Here is a 17,841-nt window from a genome sequence, read left to right on the forward strand (position 1 = left end):
TGTTGAGGCTGTGCTCATTATATTGAAGAGTAAAAATACCTTGAAATATTGAAGAAATGTAGAAGCTTTAAGCTGAGTGTTATAATGTTGTTCTTGGCTAGAAAAAGCTATCGAAGAATTCATTCTCATTGATTTGATAGCCTTAAATGGGTTATCTCTTTGGAAATTGGATTTTGGTGCTGCTGTTGTGGTAGCAAAGCAATGAAGAGATTGCATAGAATTGTTGCAACTTCATAGCGTTGAAATAAGAAGATAGATGGGCATTTAAAAAAAGCTGTATTTTGAAACAGTAGTGATTTTTAAAGGAGGTAGTAGGATCACAGCAGTAGATGTGCTGAAGATGCCATGAGGGCTTGGGGTGGTTGCCTCCCTGAAATAGCAGGTGCATGATTATTTAAAAAACAATAATAATTAAAGACATTTTTCCTCTCCTCCTAGAAGTGAATGTAGACCAGAGAAACTGCCCTCACATTCCTTTGAAATCGATCATGAAGATGTGGATAAGGATGAAGTATGTATTCTGGGGTTCGCAGGGGTTTTCCCCCTGGGGAAGAGTTATTTATTGGTTTAATATCAAATAAAGAATATAATGGAGGCTCATTATCTCCTGTAAAATATTTCATATTTTAAATAACTGAAGTTAGTGGAACAGCTTTGTCTCTTATGTCATCATACACACAGCAGGCATATTAATAATGTCTTATTTTAAAAGGAATGAAAGGATGATTATTTGTTGTCAATTAGATACTCACATATTAGTTTTCTTTTGTCTTAGAATTCAAAAAGCAAGTCCGTGCAATATTAATCATGTCTTTCATACAGGATACAACATCCCACTCATCTTCAAAAGGTGGTGGTGGAGGAGGAGGATTAGCAGCAGGAGTTTACAAGTCTGGATGGCTTTATAAAGGGAATTTCAACAGCACTGTAAACAATAGTATTACTGTTCGGGTAAGGGCACAGCATTATTCTTTCTTTATTCCATTTGGGCTTATATCCCCCACAGAGGCGTACTCGCTTGCCATTGTCATTTAGCTGTTTATATCTCAGGTTTGATTACATTATTGTAAATAATCGTAAAGTAATATTGCAGTTGCCTGCAAAATAGTGTGACTGAAGTGCAGTTAGGAGTTGCTTATTATCTTATCCCTGTGACTAAAGTATGAGTGAAAATAATTTGAAGTACAACAATTGTCTTTTTTTTTTTTCCTCCCCCTATTCAGTCATTCAAAAAGCGTTACTTCCAGCTGACACAGTTGTCGGATAACTCGTATATTATGAATTTTTACAAAGATGAAAAAATATCTAAGGAGCCAAAGGGATGTATTTTCTTGGATTCTTGTACAGGAGTTGTACAGGTAAGTTTCAGTTTATTTCGGTTGAATTATGGTAGCAGATGATGCATATGTTCTTTGCCCATGGCACACATGAGAAAAAAAATATCATAAAATGTTACTTTGCACTGAAATTATTTTCTTAGCTGCCAGATTTTACTTGATGCTTACTGAGAGCATGTGTGCTTGTTGTGGGTTAAAGAAACTCAGGTTACAAACACTGGCTGTTGACTGAGTGGTAAATCAATCCTGTATCCTGAGCCTCCTTGAAGACCATGACTTTTGGAGGTGATAAAGTCTTAATGGCAGCAGGTAGGACAGAACTTTCTTGGTTTATTGTGACTTGGAAAAATAAATACCCAGAAATGTCTGATACCACCTTTCGTTTTTTTTATTCCCACTAGGATTGAGTCCTCAGCTTTTTTCCCCCCTCTACTTCTGCCTTTCCCCTAATTCTATTACCGTATTTCATTTTTCCCCCTTTTTCTATTCTATACAAGATGTTATTTCAATAGTATGGACTGTAGTCGATCTAGCCCCTTGTGTCACTGAATAAGGAAATTCCTTTTTTTAGTTATACTTTATTCCTTAACCTGTAAAGATTGGTAATTATGCTAGTGCAGGGTGATTTGCAAGTTGCTTTGAAAGAAACCTTTCAGGTAATGCAATGGAAGACCTCTGATAAAAACATGCTTCTGTTGATTGGGAAGTCTCTCCTTCACCACTGAACCCCTTCAGAGCAAGAAACACAGACAGTGAGTAATTCACTCAGGGAGCAACCATTTGCTGACAGTTTCTGCAGAGCCTCATTCCTGCACCCAGGAAAGTACCAGATCTGCAGGGAGTGACTGTTTACCCTGTGCAGTCACAAAGGCTGTTTCTTATTTTAAACAGGTATAGGACAAGATGGAGGTAAATACGTAGAAGAACGATTTTTGCCAGTGTCAGTCCATTGGTTTGAAAGGTATCTTGGAAGTGTGGTAGAAGCCACAGAGGAGATTCTTATACAGAAATCCTGTTTAGAAGCTACTGCTTGCTGACAGTGTGTCCTTTAAGATGAGTCTCAGCCAGAGCTCTAGTAAGGCCCTGAACATCCCTGTAGTGTGGTTTTAGGTACATATTAAATGCTATCTCAGGGGGTGCCTGTTCTGCTGTGTTTTCTGACACTCCATGACAGCAGCGATGTCTTGACTGCTGTCTTTTTGACTAATCTCTAACAAAAAAGCTCAAGGAACTTTGGAAATCCTTCTCCTGAGCTTTGGCGTCTGCCTTCTAAATCTGCAGTGCTCCTGCAACTGTTTGAACTTTAGGTTCTCCTCTAGCCTACTACGACACTAGTTTTTGTGATTGTTCTTTGACTGACATTTAGAATGGGATGCACAAATTTATCAGCTGTCTTCACTAATAAGAAATGAGAGTCATAGCCAAGGGGCTAATAGGGCAAGGATTATCAGCTGGCTCTCACAGTCTGTGGTGAAATTAGAATCATAGGTCTGAGAAAAACAAAGAAACTGTTGTACAGTTGCCATAAACAGGGAGACCATAAAATGTGAAGAAAGAGTTGGGTAAAACTGAAGATTTAGAGGAAAACTGTGATGTGAAAATTTTGATTTAATGAGTTTTAATGCCACTATAAATCATTTAACTCTCTATGAATGACTTTGAGCTTCTGTTTGATAGAAGTAAACATCCTGGAGAAATCATCTCCAGATAAAATACAAAATACTTCCAAAACAATTCTGTTATTTTGGAAGAATGACCCTGCAGGCATTAGACTTAGCCTGATGTTTCTTTCATATAGTTTCTTTTTGAATCTTGCATTATTTCCTTCTGGAAGAAATTTTAAACTTGGAATTAAGTGGTGAAGATTACAAATCAACCTCAAGGTCCACATACCACATGGAAGAACTTATAGAGAAGCAAACTGAGAAATGGTACTTTCCTTTTTTCCTGTTTCCTGATCAGGGAGAAAATAGTTGGCTTTAGATTTGAAACAAAGACTTTGCTGTATACCTCATCTGCTTGCCAGAAGTCTGAAGTGCAGATGGAAAAGTGGATATTGAAGTTTTCCTGCCTTAATATTCTTAAGATTCAGCATGTGAGATGTATTGCTCTAATAGATCATGTCTAATAGTGTTACAGTACCTGATTGAAAGATCTTGGCCATGACTGTAAGGGGAAGTACGTAATATAGACGAGAAATACATTCATTTTAATGCTGTTCAGAACTTTATGAAGATAAATCAAAACATAGAATTTTTATTCATAGATTGGCATAAATTGGTATAAACAATCCACTTATACAAATAATCTATATTCACAAGGTTTGAATGGCCACTGCCTAAGATTTATGACTCAGTTTGGTTCAACTTCTAGCTCTTGCTCAAGCCCTAATGTTATATGAGTAAAAATAGGTTTCAGTGAAACGTTAGTCCTTGTTTTACCTTAATTTGAATGTATGCAGTGATTGGAGGGTTAGAGTGATTTAAGGATCAAGAAGAATATTGAGCACCTGAGAACCAATTGCTAGAAAACCCTATGCTGGATGAAATTTATATCCCTGAAAGAATTTTAACCTCAATAAAGTACTTGAGAGGAAAGCTATTTTCTACCAAGAGAATTTCCAGGAGCAAAACTAAAAAATAATGCACGTGCATGCACATACACACACACATGATCCCAAGTCATTTTGAAAAGCCAAGATTTGACTGACTCTGTTGACCCAAGAATCTCCAGAAGTTTTTCAGTCTTAACTGATTCCTTAGCTGGGTCATGACATGTAATATAAGGACTGGAGCAAGTTATCAACAGCAGATTGGGTAGCAATCTTCTAAATCATCTCTGCTGCTGGAAAAATACGTTAATGGAATTTTATTCTGAGTGTCTTGGGTTCTCTGTCTCCTTCTCTGCTAATAGTGTCAGATTCTGCCTCTGTTCCTCTTAAATAAAAATGCCACTATCGTCTCAGCATCTGGCTTAGAAGCTATTCTTAGTAACTTGTTGATATAGGACTGTGCTGAGAAATAGTTATAGTATGTAGAACTAGAGGCCTCCATTGTCGTATTATTTGAGACTGCTAATAAAGAAAACTAAAGTGGAGTCAAATGGCCAGTTATGGAGTAGATGAATTGTTTTTAATTTATCAGCATCACTCTAAGGTTAGATGTGTCAACAAAGTGATGGCAATTCTCTGGAATACTAAAAACAAAACAGTGGTGCCAGTGTCCATAGTCAGTGGTTGTAAAAGTTTGATGAAGTAATAGGGGGTAGCACACATCAGTATTCTTTGAGATTCAAGCAAGGAGGAAAGACAGTTGATGCAACTGCCTTCATAAGACTGAGAGATAAAAGCCTCACTAGTTTGATAAATTTCAGGAATGAAGCACATTCTATTAGATCCCATCACTTTGTTCAATTTTATTGAGCTGTTTTAGTAACTAAGCACCTGTTAATTCGTATGACAGAAATTGATAGATATTTGGCCATAGAAAATCTTATATGCACAAAGAGCCAACAATAAATTGACATAAATTTGTACTAATATTAGGGTGCCTGAATTTTCTTTAGAAGTTTTGGTTGAATGTTCTGTTTAAGGAGTGATAATATACAAGTCTTTCTTATGGATGTCTATTTCAGTACTTTTTTATAATTAGTTATAGTGTTTATTTTTCTTTTCCTTTTGTTCCAACAGAATAACAGGCTTAGGAAACATGCCTTTGAGTTGAAAATGAATGACCTCACATACTTTGTGCTGGCAGCTGAAAATGAGCAGGATATGGATGACTGGATTTTCACTCTCAACAAAATCCTGCAAATAAATCCGGAGGGAACCATTCAGGAGAGGAAAAGTGCGGATCTCACTGACCTAAAATTGGGTAAGAGTGAATAGTCTCTTGTATTGTTTGGTTTCTTTTTTAATCAAATGCAAAGAATTGAACATTTGGATATTACTATTGAATCGTTTTAACTGCCTGAGTCTGTAATGGATTCTGCACCTATTGATTTCTGACAAAGCAGCACCAGTCTTTTGGCAATCCCTGAACAATGTCAGCTAACTCTCCACAGATCGTTTCAAAACGCTGTAGGGGAGGTAAAGTTGCTCCCCGCAAAGTCAGCAGGAGAAACGTGGCTCTGCTTTGCATGTGCAGCTCTTTTTAAATATAGTCCTCTCTGTCAATGATTTTACAGTACTTTGTGTTTTACTGTCTTGGGAGTCTGAAGGTTTTAAAGGGTTTTGTGCTGGAGAGAGGTTCGATCAGTGCTTTTTCCAGCATTTTGTTGTCTTTAAAAATCTGGAGCTAATAATGTTAAAAAAAAAGTCCTAGCTGTGGTATATTGCTCTTTCTGTGGAAGCTTATTGACTTTTCATGTCTTGCTTTTGTGAGCTTGTGGATTAGTATGCTTTCACTATGGAAGAAAGACTTGAATGCGGAGTTATACTGTACTTTCCATGTACCAGTAACTTCTGTACAATAAATCCATGTTCAGTTTGGATGAACCCCGACTGAAATTCTAAGACTGAAAACACTTGAAACCTTAATACAGATTTGAACTGCTTGTGCTCTGAGCTGGATCAAAGCTTTGAATCCATATGCATCTGAATCAGAGCTAATTGAAGGCTTTAGCCTGGTGTTTGTAATAAATTCCAATTTTGGAGGAACACGATTCTCTTCATGTAGCCAGAGACGTTTTTGTAATTTGGAGGCACAAGAGACTTGCATTTCAGAATTGGAGAAGTACTTCTGAAAATCCCACCCATGAGGGTTATTAATGAAACAGGAAGAAATATGTGTATAAAAGGTCAATGACATAAGGCTAACAAAACACAGAAGTCTCTACTGGTAAAAAAACGTGATAACGAGCAACAGGAATGTGCTATGGAGTTAACTTGTCAAAAGGCATGATGCTTTCTTGGCAGAAGAGCCCTAAGTGGCTCTAATGACTTATTTCACATTGGGCTGAACTACCTAGTGAAAGCAGAATGATCCCTGATGAGCTAAGTAAAGCAAAGAGGTTGCTGTGTAGTTCTGTCCTCTGGATCTGTAGATATGCAGCTCATGGAGTCTGAACTGCACCCCTCCCTTTCCCAAAGAGCAGGTGAGGTCTTCCATGCCTCACTGAAGACTCCATTTACTGGGAGTCCAAAGTCTTTCAGTTGATGTAAACCTTTGGTGTTGCCTCAGAAGGGACCAGTAGCAAGGAAGCAAAGGAAGGTGTCTTTGTTGTGGGCATGAATATTTGTCGTGGATGAATGTGTCAGATGTTTCACTGAGGAGTCAGGCCTCTTGTTACATATTGATTGAGTTACAGAGAGGGACTTTTTACAAGGTCAATGGTTTTAAACTGAAAAAGAGGGGAGATTGAGATTAGGCATTAGGAAGAAATTTTTTACTATGAGGGTAGTGAAGCACTGGAACAGGTTTCCCAGAGAAGCTGTGGCTGCCCCATCCCTGGAAGTGTTCAAGGCCAGGCTGAATGAGGCTTGGAGCAACCTGGTCTAGTGAAAGGTGTCACTGCCCGTAGCAGAGGGGTTTGAACTAGATGATCTTTAAGGTCCCTTCCAACCCAAACCATTCTATGATACAGTAAACACCAGTGGGAGGTGAGATTGAGGAGGACAGAGGTTCACATTAGTTATCTTTTCCACTTGTTAGCCCAGTGATATTAAAGGGAATAAAAATAATAGCATGGGAATTCTTTTTAACCCAATGTTAATAGCCACTATAATAAAAACAATGTTTTTTTCTTTTTTCTTCTTTTCAAGACCCTGTGGAAGCTTCAGTGAATTGTGATTGCTCTCAAGAAGAAACTGATTCTTCAGAAAACACCTTGCACCCAGACTTTGCAAAAGTAATGGCAGTTATATTTATCTTTACAACTTTAATGGGTAGTGCTAACTAGGTGAAAAATGACTGCCAATAGATGATCATTTATACTGTGAAAGTTTTGAATATATAGCACAGCCCATTGTGATTGTTAGAAACATGACAGATGACAGGAATAATTCTCTTTCTGAACGGAAGACAGGCTTTGTTTAAATGAGAAAAGCTCCACTGAACATGAAGAAAGTAGGTGTTCCCTAGAGCGGTTTGATTTGGATGTGTGAAGTCAGTAAGAATCTGATCCCTGCAGTTAGCTGTGAAATATTTACTCCTTTTAACTGCATTTCAGAAGAGTTTTGCCCTTGGAGAGCCAAGATTTCCTGTGTGACTTGCAAGGAAACAAGCTGTGAACTGCTCATCACCTTATGTAGTTTCATTGAAAGACATATGTAGTATCAGGGGAGACATTTTGTCTGCTGGATCACAAAAACTGCTTCATGTGGATGAGATAATTGTAGACAGTGATAAGAAGCTTTTCCATGGAAAACTATATTGGAAGTGTTTCACTGCTTTTTCTTAAATGATCGTATGATCTAGTTTTGTAATCTTCTGTCAGTGAGCTGCTATAGATACTGTCTACACAGCCAAATGCTAGTTGAGGATGTTACTCCCACAGATTTGAACTAAAAGCTATATATTCAAATGAGGACAGACTTTTGTCTATATTTTAATGTAGGCTGTAGTCATATATAAGAAGTGGTCACCTAGAATTTTTTAAAAAAAAAAAGAAACCCACAAAAAAATAAAAACTGACCAACCAGATAAAACGTAACTTGAGCTATTAAGGACAAGAGCAGTATCTGATTATCTGATCTGTGGATAGATACTTTCTAATGTGTAATGCAGATATCTCAAATGTATCTTAAAGATAGCTCAAAGACCACTGGTGGCTTGCAAGGCTAATGTAGACAGTCTGCATATTCTGTGACGCTTGTATTGCCCTTTATAATGTTAATTCCTAGTGTGTTACCTCTCCATCCCCCTGACTGTCTAGGCCTGAACGCAGTGATCCCTAATCCATGGCAGGTAAATCTTCTGATCCCATCTCAAACTAAACCAGTAGACCAGGGACACATCAGGACCTGCTTCTGCATGAGTGGGGCATGTTAGGAAGTGAACACAGAGCTCTTGGTCTTGCTGGTTATTTAATGTGAGTCAGCAATGTCACGCTACTGTGAAAAACACGAAATGTTGAATGGGACCTGAACAAGAGCATTTCCTGTACCATGTCAGCTAAGGTTTGTGCTCAGTCTTGGACAACCAGGAAAGTTGTGGACTCCATTAATAGTGCAGAGATTGAAAAATAAAGAAGCATTAGGAAAAGCAAAGTGCAAAGAAAGACTGAAGGAACTGAACATGTTTAGACTGAGGAAAAATGTTTCAAAGGTATCATGAGGGATCTGTCAGGGGAAGGGAATGCGTAGGACATACTTTACCTTTTGGGTAAATGGGCTTGAATAGCAGGGGAAAAGTTACCAAAGTTAGACATAAGGATAAATTTTTAAAAAGCAGGGTAGGAAAGCACCTGGTGGATTCAGGAGGTTGTTGAGTTACTTTTATCAGAGAACTTACTATTAACATAGGCATGTGTCCGTCAGAAATGAGACAGGTGTGACTGATTCTGCCTTGTGACAGAAGGATGGATGTGGAGCGGACTCCCAGCCTTACTTTTGGGTGACGTGCTGCAAACTGTGTGACTGCCCACCTTGTAAGGCTGAACTGCACTTTCCTGTCCCACTTTCTGCTCTAATTCTCCCCAAGTGTTTTTCTGTGGGGATAGTTTGGTTTGCTTTGGTTTTCCATCAACTTGGGAATCCCTAAATTTGTTTTAGCACAGTGATCTAGAGTTCTGACATCTTACGCAATGGTAACATTGTCTTTAGTAACATATATGAATTTTAATTACTTGATCCATTTTGGGGTTCCTTAGAAGTGTTTCATGGCCTGAAAATCCTTGCTTCACAAGCATATAACACTCAAAGAGTGCTTGAAGGTGCTTTGGGATAACTACTGCAGAAATTGGAAGTGTTGTTAGAAGTGAAACATTGATCATTCATTTAGAAGTCTTAACAACTCCATAGATTTCTGTTCTGATGCAGAGAACTAATTTATTATCTGTCACCACAGTACATCACAGAAACAGAAGAAACAGTGAAAGCTTCTCGGAATACAGAGCGGCTAAATCTTTTCTCTTTGGATCCTGATATTGCAGTAAGTGATGTATATTTATTTTTCTCCCAGGTTCTTTGAAGTTTTAAAATACAAGTGGGTTAGCTAAGCCAACAGAGTGGGTTGGAGTCCAGCAAGCAATTGGGTATACCTGAAACTTCACCTTTGAAGGGTGAGGGGAGCTATCTCTAGTCTGTAGAGATTTCAGTATAGACTCTAGTGATATCTGATCATAGAATGGTTGAGAGTGGAAGTGACTTCTGAAGGTTGTCAAGTCTAGGACAGCTAAGCTTTGAATCGTCAAAGCAACCTGAAGATATTACAGCAGCAGAATCTTCTCTTGAACTGGGCATGTTATCAGAACAGTAGTTTTACTGTTATTCATTACACTGAATTTGACTACAGAAATCTGAATGGATATAAAAAGCAATGGGAATTACAGTTGGAGGTAGAAAAGGTTGTCTGTAGGGATTGGTGCACGGACAGGAGGTTGCCAGGAGGGACAGGAACCAGCTGACTCTGGAGAGGTGCTTAGGCAGCAAATATAAGGAATTGTAACTGCACAATAAATTTGTTGTTGACCTGCATTCCGTGAGTGCTCTATGCCTCAGCCCTAGTTCGGAGGGAACTAGTGCTTCCGTCCCTCACCACACGAGTAGTGAGAAACTACAGCTGTCTATGTGAAAAGAAGTTTAGCTGGAAATGTAGGAAGTGCAGGTTGCTTTTTTTTTTATCTTCAGCTTTCTTATCATTCAGTGTCAGAGTTCATACTTGAAAGAATGTTATTCCTTGCAGAGAATGTACATTTGTTGGTGATTTAACTGGAAACTTCAGTTAAAAAGACGACGTGAGAAAAATCGGGATCAGTATATATTCAAACTTGAAGCTTTTGTCAATCAACTGCAGCGCTGTTATTAAAAATATTAAATGAATTGAAATAGTGGTGTGGTGTATAAGTAAAGGAAAAGTTCTGAAGCCTAATCCTAAAATGTGGTGTTATAGTCTGAAAATATGAAGCTGTTTAATCTGTTTGAGGAAAATAAAATGAAAAGTTTCTGAAGTGGTAAGCAAACAAGAAACTATTAGAACCAAAATTATAGGAAACATAACTTGGATCCATCATTCTGCCTCTGACATTATGTATGTCCTCAGGTAATATTTTTGCTTTGCTTCCTAATCTATAAATTAGGAGTAACACTCATTTAGCAAGGTAATGTGAACATATCAGTAGTGACTCTTTGAGTTTTCCAGGTGCTTCAGTGACTGCCATGACCTCTAAAAAGCTTCCTTAGTTTTGGCATGCCATACTTTTCCTATATATAACATATTGCCAATTTATTTCAGTCATCGAATCCTCAGAAAAAGGAATTTCCAGGAACAAACTCAGTGATAAAGCCATTTGAAGAAAAGCCTGCAAAGAGGATCCTGATCACTTGCAAATCGCTCAGTTTGAATCTCCAGGCCTGTGTTACTGAAAACGAAAATGATCCTTTGACCAATGTAAGTTTTACTTATCTCCCTGTGAGTTTTCTCTTTCTTTTCTCTTTTTTGTCTTTTATTCCATCTTTCTGTACACTTGTTTCTTTGTAAAGAGACGGTGAAGTTAAGATGTATCATACACACATACTGCATTCACTACTCCTCCTCCTCTGCCCATCCGTTAGAACTGAATGATGAAACTGATGAACTTTTCAGTAAACCTCTTGAAGCTGATTTAGGTTGTAGAATTTTAGCTATAGTTCAATATGGAATTTAAAACATTGAAATCCTTGAGGTTTCTTAACAATAGCTTAAGCTGTCAAGACCTGTGTAGGGAGGCAACTGAATATCAGTTGCTGCTGAATTGGTTTTTTTGTTTTTCACAGAGAGACCAGGAACCAAGCAGATTAAATTACAGAAGAGAAGGCAAAATAGAAAGGACTGGCTGCTTCACCTGGTGGAAAAAAAACAGTTAAAAGCAGGACAAACCAGAAAATTTTACTTATTCTTACTTTAAGAAAAAAGGGCAGGGAAAGCAAGACGTAGGTATCAGTCTGTAGCTTTTAGTTAGCTCTCCTCTGAAGCAGGAAAGTTTTGAGAAATCAGTGTCCTGGCAACTCAACTTTCATACATTACATATGAGGCATTGATTTTTTTTTTTTTCCCTAATTTTTTTTTTTTTTTTCATTTGGAGATGACCTCTGCAGTGAGTGCACATTCAGCATGATGTAATCAATACTTTTTTGGCAGACTGGAATAACTGTTTAAATGAAGACATGATAACTGTACCAAGGGCATGCAATAGTTCACTACAGAGGCTGGAAAACCACAGAATATTTTACTTGCTGTACATTGTTCTTTATCTCCAAAGTTTTAAGATTCTGATTTCTGGACAGCTCAGAAGGTGTTATTCTGAGACTGATTTATTTCATCAGAACTGTGGAGGCTCTTTGGAGGTTACTTACAGTCATAGGATTTAATTTTCTGATACTATGCAATAGAATAAGTGGGTACTGTCAGAGTGGTTTGGATGCTCTTCGTTTCCTAGCAAAATGGAACATGTGTTTCCCACAGAATAATACACCCACTCATTTGTGTTTGTACCAGTAAACATTTTTCATCTACTCACGTTTTGTCATCTTAGCGCCACATTTCTGACGATCCCAGGAAAGCCCACCCTCATTCTTCTTTCTTTTATAATGGCTTTGAACTGAAATCTAAAAATCCTGTAAAATGGTTCTTTGTGGCTCTGTTCAGTTTACTCTAATGGTGATCTGTGACAAATACATTTGTTTTCTATTCTGCGAGTTTCTAAGTTAGCTGTCAGTTACGGTTCTGTTATCAAACTGCTTTTAAAAGCCCCTAAAATCACATGGTTGGAAACTAGCTTTGGTAGGGGTGTGTGTTTTTAATGTATCTCATAATTTGTAAGTAATATTTGTTTGCTTTCTGTTTTTTTTTCTAGTTGCAGAAACCTATTGAAAGATAATCTACCACCTTGCTCTCTGTTATCACTATTTTATGTTTCTGGTGTTTTCTTCAGGTAGAGCCATTCTTTGTGAGTGTGGCGCTGTATGATGTCAGGGATGGCAAGAAGATCTCTGCTGATTTTCATGTGGATTTGAACCACACACTCGTTAGACAGATGATTTCAGGTTCCTCGTTTTCATTAGAAAATGGCACTGTTGAGAATACAGACTCAAATGAAATGGAAGAACCACAGGTGAAGGGATTCCCAGAAGAATGGCTGAAATACCCAAAACAGGTATTCTACATGGGACCTGCATGACTTAGTGACTTGTATAACCTAGTTTAGCTCAGTAATATTCATTTTCATCAGGGAATTTATCTTGTACTACCAGTGTTTCTTGCTTTCAAGAATACTCCTTTTTTGTATATTGGTGGTACTTGAATACAGATCCTTGATTTTTGAGCTCCCTGTATAGAGTTTAAAACCCTTTACAGTCAAAACTTAAAAAAAGGTTGCCATCTGTTATTTAGCTGAACCACTCATGTTTCCTGTGCTCTGGGTGCATTTGTTGGTGTCTTCCACACCAGCTAAACAAAATCACAACTTAAAGCAACACTTAGATGCTATGTTACTTTCAAAGTTCTCCCACAACATTGCTGTTGGTGTAAGCTTTACTCTGAAACTCCATACATTACCTTTTCTTCTCCCTGTCATTGCACTTACGCGTGACTGATTGAGGCCAGCATTTAAGTACTGTCCAAGAGGAATAGTTAGGTTAGGTGATGCTAACATGCTCATACAACTTCTTGACTTGAGTCAGTCTGTTTGCAAGGTGCTGCATATGCACAGGCGTACCTCAGCAGTAGAACAAAGATTTTATTTTCCATCCAGCTGTATTGAATATGTAGAGATACTAATCCTCAATAATGCTTTCTGAATCTGGTTTATTGCTGTTCCCATCAACTGCGAGTATTGGCAGTATTTGATTTCTCCAGTATTGCTATTTACTTTTTAACTGTTCTTTCTTTTCTCCACAGGCTCTTTTCTCCATAAGTAATCCTCATTCTGAGATAGTATTAGTGGCAAAAATAGAAAAGGTGCTTACAGGAAATATTGCCAGCAGTGCTGAACCTTACATTAAAAATCCTGATTCGTTTAAGGTAATGTAACAGGAACATCAGTTCCTTCTTTGTCAGCCTCAGCCTATTGGAAGCTGAAGACGTTGCAAATTGGGCTTACAAAACTCACCAGTGTGTGGCTGCTGAACAGGACAAGTTCACAGGAGGCCCACACTTAACAAAACAAATGTCCAAGCTCCATTGATGGAATGAATGAAGTATCATTTTGTCTGCAGCATACAAATCCATTTGTGGTCATTCTTATGGTAGTTATGTCTTAGCAGAGTGAAATTCTCTTTCAGCAGTCTTTTTGAAATGATGAATTAGTGCACTTTGTATACGAGCAAAGTTGGGGTGGGCATTTTGGGTGTATTAGAGAAAACTGCAATAATAACTGTAACTAATGCAGTTCTGACTGAAGGGATGTTGAGGGGATTTAATTTGTCAGCATCATCATATTCATCTGTGATGTCTTTCCTGTATTCCCAGAACCTTCTATAAAGGGCAGTATCAGGCTAAATTATTTTAGGGACACTATACCCTCTTCAGAAGAGGAGTACTTGGATGTACTATGTGCTGCATTTCAGATGTTATAATTATATTGAGAATAATTAATATTTTCTTTTTTGTAGTGTGCACAGAAGGTGTTAAAATCCAATAAACAGTTCTGCAGCAAGCTGGGGAAATACCGTATGCCATTTGCTTGGTCAGTGAGGTATGTTTTAATTTTTGCTATAATTTTATAAGCATTTAACAGCTTATTCTGCTCTTGAACTCAAATCCTCTTATTCTTTCCCACTTTTTCTGCCTGAAGCTAAGCAAAGGTTTCTGCATGGTTCAGGACCCCAGAGGATCCTGCAGCTTTGTTATTGCATTGCTCTATTATTCGCATAGCTGAATGTTGGTCACTATCTCATTAAATGTTAATGTGGTGGAATCTTTTCTTTAGGTATGTAGTGGAGTAGCAAAGGTGGCTGACAGAATATCAATTTTTTGTGAGCCCCACCACTGATTTGGGGCAAAAAATTACCAAAGAGATTTCAAAATTACAGTTTTCACAAGACTTTCCTGCAAAGATAATTACAGTCTGAAATAGAGTTGCAGTGGCCACATGAAATATAGGTGCACAAGTTCAAAGTCCTGTTCTTGTAATGATGCCTGGCAGGTTTTAGGAAAAATCTAACCAAGGATTTGGAGGTTATGGTGCCCCTAAAACAGTGCCTTGGGGGTGATATTAAGGTATTATGCTTCAGGTACTCTTGCATTTTTAGTGGTCAGTAGGCAACAGAGAGCTGTTATTTTCTTGTTTGGCAGGTCAGTTGGGTTTCATTGCAGGTCAGTGCAGTGGTATTAATGGATTTTCATTGTTTCTTTACTCCTGGATAATTTCTTGCTAGTCTCACTGTCAAGATTGAGGCACACCTGTGCCTTTTGATCCCCTTCTACCAAATTAACTCACAAAACCAGGTATGACTTAATTCTTTGGTTCTCCTTTCAAGTTCCTATGTAATTCCTTTCTCTGTCCTCTCAGTTTTTTTCTTCTCAGTCTTCTGTAGTTTCCTCAGCTTACTGCTGCCCTGGAATGAGAAAGCTCCCTGACTGAATCCCTCCTGTGTGTCCCTGTGACAGCTCTCCCTTCTTTCTGCCATTCATAGAGCAGGGAATATAAAATTTTATATTCCCTATAAAAAGGAAAACTGGATTACTGAGTAAAAACATTCCTTTTTTCTCTCTGGCTTCTGTTCTGACCATGGCAAGCCAGGTGGAGAGCTGCCTGAAGCTGTAGGGAGTAAGGAGGAGAGGAGCAAGTGCTAGGTGAAAAAGTCACGTAGCACTGCCCATAACCGTGAGGGATAGCTGTGGGGCTCTGTGCTTCTGGTGTGGAGGTACAGAGCACCCAAGTGCACGGTTTGCCCTGTTGCATGTAGGGGAAAGCTTATAGTTTTAGAATATGGTGCTTAAATGGCAAAGGAGAAAACACAATGCAAGGTACAGTCATTTGAAGAGTTCATTTATTTTTTATTGACATACATTTTTGCCAATATCCAGTAGGAGCAGGAGCAGTACGTGTGTGCTCCAGAGAAAGGCAGGTAATGTGTTCTGATCTGTCATTGAAAGCTTAGGGATGCTCATTAATATTTACTACTTCAGTGTAGCCAAAGGACCGTTCATCAAAATTATATTGATGGATGTCTCTTGGGTTGACAGAGCTACTTTTAGTGTGTAATGGACCATACAGTGGCAAGAGGTGCAGACTTGGCATTAGACTGACTTGAGGCTTTTTATTAACTCCATCCTGCCTGTGGTCTCTAGCGGTGCCATCAGCGATATGTCTTGCAACTCAGTCATTGCTGTAGCTATCTTGAGGTGGCATGATGATTTTAACTAGTTCGGATCAGGCTAATCACTTATGCATGTAGAGAAGGCTAAAATGTCCTTCTGCATCTTCAGCAAATCTTTTTTCAGAGTGTTGTTTGCAAGGAAAAAAGTACAGAAAGGTGGTGTTCTTACTTTGAAGGAAGTGCATTTCCCTTTCCTAGGATTCCCCAGATGACAACCCCCAGTTGCCTCTCAGTAAGAGGGAGTCGGCAGAGGCAGGGTTCAGGCTGTACCGTATCATACCGGTACGTGGATGCTGCGTATGTGCTGCAGCTGTATTGCTCAAGCTCATTCCATAGTACTGTGTCTCAGCCCAGAACTGAACGCTTGCTCTGCCTAAGGCAAGTCTAACAGACATGAACAAAGTTTTATTTCTGTGCCTGGAAAGAGGATAGCGTCCTAAATGCCTGTCAGGCTAGAGTGGACTGAGAAAATGGTGCTTTTCAGAAGATTCTCCTCTCCTTTCAGCTCTGTGTTACTTGAGATATTTTTAGCATTAAAATACAAGTTGACAATTCCTTGGTCATCTTAGATCATAGCATCATAGAATAGTTTGGGTTGGAACAGACCTTCAAAGGCCACCTAGTCCAACTTCCCTCCAATGAGCAGCAGCTTCCAGTCACCACAGCCATGTGAGCAGAAGTGTTTTGTATAGGTGGATTGCTTTACTTAACTACTACTCATCCAAGTGAAACAAAGCAGTTGCTGCTGCTGCATCCAACCGTAAGTGTTGGAGAGATGAACAGATATATTTTCTCTTTGGAATTCCATGCAAACAGTTAATTGGCACAGGCTGGAATGTGGAAAAGGACATAAAGCAGGATGACAGTAGTAGAGTTCATCTGAGAGGAGCTTGTTTGTGTCATACTCAGTACAGTGGGTCTGGGAATCACTGGGAGTCAGAGCCTTCTCCAGTCTGTTTCCTTGAGGCTTTTTGTAAATGGAAACTCTTGGCTCTAATCCCATACTTTTCAGTTAGAGAGATGACAATGATTTGTTTCACTGGATATTCTCTAAGAAATTACAGGCTTCTGTTTCAATGTGCAGTTCACAGTCTTAGAAAGGAAGATCAAAAATGCTTTACTTACTGTATATACTGTATTTTTTCTTTCCCTACGACAGGATCAAATCATTCCTAAATATATTTATCTAGACAATACTTCTGGCTGTGATCTCCCAAATATAAATGGGAATATATGCTTGTGGTGTTGGCAGGTGCACGGCAAGTTTCAACATTTTGCATATTTACATGTGTGCATTACACAGATAGCCTGCACATGGGCAGAGGACATAGCTGGAGTTTGTGGACATCCCTCAGTTCCAGCAGACAGTGTTTTTGAATGGCCTCCTTAATTCAGTACTTCACTACCTATACTGTTGTAAAGCTTTCCTCCCATCTGTAGAACTAATTACGGAAAATACACTTGGGTGTGTTTTTCAGCTCTTAAACTTTTTCAATATAAAAAGTTATTCATCACATTATGAGGTAACAGTTTAAAAAATCATTTACCAAATACACCACGTGTGTGGACTTGTTGGTATCAGCGATGTTGCACAAGAACTTTATTTAGTTCATTGGGTCAAATTCTGCACTCATTTACGTCTATTTGTGTATTAACATTACTCAGGACTCTCTTTGGTAAGAGCAAAGTATAATTTACCCTATAAAATCTATTTCTATTTTCACAGCTTGAAAACAGAAGTTTCCACAGGAGGCTATCTCACTGCAGGGGAAAAAATGGTTTGGCTATGATAAATAGCTAGACCCTGGTTTTGGAAATGTGTTTTCCAGTTATTTCATTCTGGCATTAAGCACACTCCTGTTTTGTGTGGAAATTTTCCCCTCTTAAAGCAGTTGCAGATGGCCACAGTGCGATTTTCTTTTTTTTTATGTGCACGTTCAGTGAGCCAAAATCTTGACAGTTGAATATTGTACATGTGACTGAAACTCTTAATTACCTTATGTGGCATCCAGTTTACTAGCATCATTCAATAGCATGACTCAGGGT

The 17,841-nt window shown here is 38.5% G+C and overlaps 1 protein-coding gene across 3 annotated transcripts in view; it reads left to right on the forward strand.

Annotated features, from left to right (window-relative positions):
- The window catches only part of DOCK10 (dedicator of cytokinesis 10), a gene marked incomplete at its 5' end in the record, with an annotated part of 158,152 nt that overhangs the window by 82,138 nt on the left and 58,173 nt on the right, over positions 1-17,841 (forward strand). For all 3 annotated transcript variants that reach the window (XM_080622390.1, XM_080622391.1, XM_080622389.1), the window contains 10 exons: positions 439-511; positions 823-951; positions 1,224-1,358; positions 5,026-5,209; positions 7,099-7,184; positions 9,344-9,427; positions 10,730-10,885; positions 12,408-12,629; positions 13,373-13,495; positions 14,086-14,168. In XM_080622390.1, coding sequence (XP_080478516.1) covers positions 439-511; positions 823-951; positions 1,224-1,358; positions 5,026-5,209; positions 7,099-7,184; positions 9,344-9,427; positions 10,730-10,885; positions 12,408-12,629; positions 13,373-13,495; positions 14,086-14,168 — 1,275 coding nt within the window. The remainder of the gene's footprint in view (positions 1-438; positions 512-822; positions 952-1,223; positions 1,359-5,025; positions 5,210-7,098; positions 7,185-9,343; positions 9,428-10,729; positions 10,886-12,407; positions 12,630-13,372; positions 13,496-14,085; positions 14,169-17,841) is intronic.

Source organism: Psittacula echo (assembly GCF_963264785.1).
Source record: "Psittacula echo genome assembly, chromosome: 7".
In the NCBI taxonomy this organism is placed as follows: Eukaryota; Metazoa; Chordata; class Aves; order Psittaciformes; family Psittacidae; genus Psittacula; species Psittacula echo.